This window comes from Melampsora larici-populina (assembly GCF_000204055.1).
Source record: "Melampsora larici-populina 98AG31 unplaced genomic scaffold MELLAscaffold_6, whole genome shotgun sequence".
NCBI classification, from domain to species: Eukaryota; Fungi; Basidiomycota; class Pucciniomycetes; order Pucciniales; family Melampsoraceae; genus Melampsora; species Melampsora laricis-populina.
The window spans coordinates 1,841,783-1,847,719 of NW_006768770.1; the positions used below are offsets into that span (position 1 = coordinate 1,841,783).

Below are 5,937 nucleotides of genomic sequence, written 5' to 3' on the forward strand. Positions count from 1 at the left end.
CCTAAACGTCTGGATAATTAAACAAGGGTAGCATTTGAAGAATTGATATTACACACTTGAGAAGGTTTTTCTTCCGAAGTTTCACAAAAGGATAAGCTTTGAAAGGAATCTAACAGGTCTTCGGGTGAAAGGATTGAGGGGTGAATGTGAAAGATTCTAAAAGTGTGAGAAACAGAGATCCTGAAAAAACTTCAAAAGAAGGAACAATGTATGTATCTAATATAAAAGGCGATAAGAAAATGGGTCTGTAAGGATAGAAAAAAATTGATCATGATCCCAAGAAATAAAAAAACAGCACCGAAAAATTAAACAAAGGGTGATCTAGTGATTGTAGTTTCATGAATTTAAAAGTCCATGACGAAATCATTGACAAAGATTAAATAACATGGATGAACATGATAGAGTGAATAAATTTGAAAAACAGTCAAATGAATCCCTGACTTGATATTCTGTAGATATCATTTCATCTGTTGTCTCAACTTTGAAATCATATTCTTCAAATCAAACACATGCGATGATAGAGCCAGTTCAGACTGTCGAGCCATTGAGAGGTACTTTGTTATATAATCATCCCTCACCATGAATCTTGGTAACTTTTTTGGAGGAAATGATCTACTCTTTTCTTTTTCACTCATCTGTACATATTCTCCTTGGCGGAGAGCTTTGATCGCAATAGTCTCCCGCCGAGATTCCATTCTTAAGTGTATACATAGCTCACTGAGTAAAGACAACAAAGTGTCAAGATCCTCCGTCCTCCAAGGTAGCTGTGGTTTAAATTGGCGGTTGTTTTCATCGAGTTAATCCTCAGAGTGAACTTTGGGGTCCGAAATAATGAGATATAGGTTGCGTTCTTCGGGAAAATACTTCTTGAAGGTTGCGGATCGAAGTTCAGATACCTGAAGAGAACACCAAGAAATATGAATGATGTAAGCAACACGAGGGCACTAGAGATTTAGAAATCATAGGACTTACACGTTTCCTTGAGTTGGAGCGGCTAATCTTCTCCCTTGCCTGCTTATCATCAACTACAACGTTTGTGGAGTCACTGCTGGCGTTGTTCTCGGTGTTTGATATCTTGCGAACTTGGTCTGAGAAGTTTGCACGTTGCGTGTTGTACCATCGCTCAAAGATCCTGAATTTATTTATAGATGTGACATGTTCAGAATTTATCAAGTATCTCGATGCATCACCTCTATTGTAGCATTTTTCCCATTCCTGCAGCATTATAGTGGACATAGCTTCGTTCCATTTAGATTGGAGTGAGTATTGCCAATCAAAAGTGCATCTAGGAAATCCACCCGAGGCAAGAGCTGCCTCACATGTGGAAGCTACAGTGGTTGAGAATTTATAAGAGTGTCAAGAAGAGACGCGTGAAGTAAAGATTACTGGTTTAAGTTTTTCAACAGCTTTTTTAGTTGCCGTTTCATCAATCATTTTCAGCTCTGCGCGTTTGGGAGCTGAGTTGTACTTCAGAAACCTTTCTCGTTCCTTTGAGACTTGTTTTGCAATAGTTCGCTTCCGGTCATGCTTTCGTTGCTCCCATGCGGTAATTTCCTTGTCGGACGGTGGGCTGGGAAGTGTTGAGGTCTTTTTTTCACCGCGAGCTTTACGTGTCACACCCAGAATAAGTTTGAAATAATCCTGAATACAAATCGACAGCTGCTCATTTTTGGAAGGTCCTTGATCTTCAGTGAGCTTCTCAAACCGAACACCCTCGCGTCGTGATTTGGTGATTTTAGAACAATGTCGAGCTTCTTTACGCTGGTAGTGCTGTCTTTGACGTATGTCGAGGTCACTTTCGGAGCCACTGTCAGAATCAGATTCACTGGAAGCTTCACTAGATGGTGATGGTGATGGTGATGGGCTTCTATGCGATGTTGAAGCTTGTGTAGAGCCTTGGGTAGACCGATGCCGACGCGAAGTGCTTCTTTGGCCTCGTGATGAGTTTGATGATGAATAGTCTGATGAATTTCTAAAAAGGCGTGGTGAGTCATTTTCAGTGAGGCTATCAGCACGAGAGAGCGAGCGCTGTGTTAGGCGTTGAGGTGGCTCTAGAGAATTTCTTGAGGCTGATGAGGACTCGGGTTGAGTTGAGGCGCTTCTTGAGGTGCGTGAAGGTTCTCTTAGATTATCAGTTGACCTTGATGTGCTGACATTCGCGTGATGGGGAGGATGTCGGAAGGCAAGAGTTGCAGGTCTTGTCGAAGTCCTTGAAGGGTCGCTTGTGTGTTCAGTTGGTCTTGTTAAGGTGAATATCGGGTGTTGTGTTGTATTTTCAATAGTAAGCGGTGTCTCATGTGGTAGCAAGGGTGCCGACATGTCCAGAGTCTGTGTATTTAAATCAGATGGTGGCGGAAATAAAGTGAAGGGTGTGCTGGAAACTTGTGGGTGTGAGACGGAAGTGATGTGAATAAAAGAAATGGGAGAGGAGGTTGATCCGAGTCCCAAAGAAACAGGATAAGCTGGTAAGGGCTGTGCTGGCCAGCCGATTGGCTGTGAAGCAACCAATGGCAAAGGATGAGCAAAAGTAGTGTTGAATGGCAGGAGTACTTGCGGATTGAAGTTACTGTTTTGAGTAACTAGACTCTGATTGAAAGGACAATTTAATTGGCTCGTTGACTCGTCAGGATCGCCGGTAAAATGATGCTGCTTAGGATTTCTGTCGTTAGGGTGAGATACATCTACGTTTTTGTAATACCAGCGCCAAAATTTGCAATGAACTATGTTTTGTTATGCCACATACCTTCATTTGTGGTATAACGACGACACCAGTTAGAGCAATCTATAATCCTCCCTGTAGAACACAAATAGAGGTGAGTGGGAGTCTCCATTTCGAGAATCAGAAAAAAAACCTACGCTTGGAATTTGTTGCAATGGGAGTGCTTTCTGAATGGGTTTCGGTAGAACTGAGGATACGCTTAGAAGGTGTCATATCTGTCGGGGGTCCAGGCGAGTTGGTAATAGTATTTGTGATTGATAAGAAAGAGTTGGAGTGCGTATTTCCTATTGAATGTGGTGGCAAAGTCTGACAGCTTGTTGAGTTCGGGTCTGTTGGATGGAAACATTCAGAATAGACTAAAATATCAGGCTTATATAAATATGAAAGAAAAGCTGACCACAATTTCTCAAATCAGAGCCCTCAGAATGTGCCAAGACTGGGATTGTATCTGCCCCATGGGAAGTCGGATACTTTGGTGGTTCCGTAGCTCCATCATCTACAGTTGCCAAATAGGGGAGATAATCGAGTAAGATTACACCCAAACCAACCATGCATTGACGATCAGACAGAATAATTCTTACCAAGTTCAATATCAGGATCTGGCCCTTTCGGATCATCAAGAATGGGGGCATTTTCCTCATGGGAAGTTGGATGGTCTTCTGGTTGATCGTCTAAAGTGGCCAAAGGGGTCCAAAAATCAAATCAAACAAGATTGAATATCGTTTGATGATTAGGTGGAATGACTCTTACCGAGTTGCATACCAGGAGTGGGTTCCTCTTGTTCATCGAGAATGATTGCATCATCTTCATAGCCAGCTGGATGGTCTGCTAGTGCAGTAGACTGATTGTCTAAAGTGGCCAAAGGAGGATAAAAATCGAGTCAGTTGAAAACCTCATATTGGTTGATGATTAGATGATATGCTCCTTACCAAGTTCCATGCCAGTACCTGGTTAGTTCATTGATTGTTAGCGTCACTTAGTGCAGAAAGTATAAATGTGGTGGGAAACATAAAAACCTCTATTTGCTTGAAGGGGGTATAGGTTATCCAAAGAAGTGAAATTTGTCGGTTGCTGCATTGGACACTCCTCTAAAAAACAAAAACATATCAGATCTCTTCATACAAGATGAAAGAGCACAAAGTACATTACCAGGAGGTGTAAAGCAGCCAATGGGGTGATGGTATGAACTCGGTTTGGAAGATGAGGAAAACCTGGTCAGAGGAAACAGGACTTCTCAGTTAGAATTAGACAACACATGAGATGACAGAAGGAAACCGTTGCGTTGACATCAACGCGGATGATCGACAAAAAAACCTCAAGAATGACTTACTTTGCTTCCTTTGTTCCACTTACAGCTTTAACACAACGTACTGTATATTTGCGGCCCTTGTTGAAGCAGAAAACACATGAGATGACGAAAGATTAGAAAAGTGGTAACATGAGATCGAAACGGATGATCAACCAAGAAAACAAAGAATAACTTACGTGCCTTTCATCATTCCACCTGCAGCTTTGACTCCCTGTGTTGATGTTACCCTTCGCTTGACTTCGGATGTGTACGTATGTAATGAAAATATTAGCTCAAACGTATGTTGGTGGTCAACCAAAGAATAGAACCCACGTAAAATTGTAAGATTACAATGTTTGGTCAGACCGTTGTTCTCAATTTTTTGTAATCAAAAAAAGGACGCACCCCAGATTAGATGCCGATTTCCAGACGTCATTTGAAAATGAAATGCTTAGCTAGACCTCTTTTCCAAGTGTTTGTCGTCCAACAAAGAACGGAACCCACATTTGATGATGATAGTAAGTTCCATCCAATTCTACGGGCTTTCTGATATCACTCTTTAAGGGGGAGATTAAAAAGACGGAATATGTTCCGAGGGCCACGGGTGCCGAGGGCAGTTCTTTTCCTTTGTGGTTGAAAATATGAAGTCGGTAATCGTATAGTCTTGAGTGGATCATTGACGTATAAATCAAACTGACTGTCTGAGATCTTTGAGTCCCAGGTTCATTCTGAATCAAAATACTGTTAATAGAAAAAACGTCTTGAACACCTTCATAGTTCTTTTTCACGCTTGTTCATAATCTTTCTCACACTTCTTCTACACTACACTAGAAATTTACACTACATATCAATTTCACACTACATACATACACTTTTTTACATATACAATGGCTGTAAATATTCATGTTCGTGGGAATCTCAAGGGAAACGTATCCATCAACTTGACGACTCCACGTAGATCGGCTCGGCAGTCATCCATTAGATCCAGATCAGCTCGAGGTGCTTCAGTCAAGTCAATTTCTTCTCGGAATTCGTCTATCAGATCACCATCTATCAGATCAAGATCAGCTCGAGGTTCTTCAGTCACGTCAATTTCTTCTCGGAATTCGTCTATCAAATCAGCATCTATCAGATCACCATCTATCAGATCAATTTCGGCTCAAAGTTCTTCCGTCGCGTCAATTTCTTCTCGGAATTTGTCCAGATCACCTTCAGTCATAAGTAGAGCATTTCGCCAACAATCTAGACAACCTCATGCTCAGCCTGTCGTAATTGTTTGTCCAGTTCATCACCGTGTCCCAATCCCCGCCTTCCACACCAATCCAGTATATTGGAATAGAGTGTCAAACTTACCTACCCACCTTGTTCAATTCATGACACCGGATTACAACCTCGCTAGTATTGAGAAGATGGATCTTCGCCACTTGATTCAACACTTCAAACCAGGTCATTGTATAGTCCAACGAGCTTTGAAAAAACAAATACTCGAAGAATTTGAAGAGCACATCGCACAGAGGTATGGGGCGTTCTATGGGATTTGAATGTTCTCCAATCTCAATGCAAGTACCAATTATAGTGAGTTATAGATCTGCTTTCCGGACCATACACCTCATCAAATGCACCTGTTTGCTAACTTCAAATATTTTCTTTTCGCAAGAGTTATGTAGTCATGGGATAATCTTGTTTTTGTGGGTAGTTGCTGTCTAGGCCCTTGTGGGCGGTTAAATGACATGTGCGGTTGTATCTGTTGCTGTTGAGATAAACAGCATTGCGACCTATTCATACTTTTCATTTGACTTAGAATCAATCAATATTTTTCTCTTCTGGTTTTTGTATCTTCATCTTATCTGTGAATAGTCTTGCTGTTGGAATTTTCTTATCTTTATTTCTTCATGACCCTCGCTTCCTTTTTGCTCGCTTATGTTATCTT

At 41.3% G+C, this 5,937-nt stretch overlaps 1 protein-coding gene across 1 annotated transcript; it reads right to left on the reverse strand.

Annotated features, from left to right (window-relative positions):
• Positions 1-797: 797 nt before the first annotated feature.
• On the reverse strand, positions 798-4,443 carry MELLADRAFT_94595 (uncharacterized protein; the record flags this gene model as incomplete). The annotated part of the gene is made up of 14 exons (XM_007406489.1): positions 798-896; positions 973-1,314; positions 1,387-2,681; positions 2,744-2,794; positions 2,857-3,048; positions 3,117-3,215; positions 3,301-3,390; positions 3,470-3,568; positions 3,649-3,666; positions 3,736-3,807; positions 3,869-3,930; positions 4,050-4,067; positions 4,205-4,265; positions 4,413-4,443. 14 exons carry the CDS (start codon positions 4,441-4,443, stop codon positions 798-800), a joined length of 2,529 nt encoding a protein of 842 aa, XP_007406551.1.
• Positions 4,444-5,937: the final 1,494 nt, after the last annotated feature.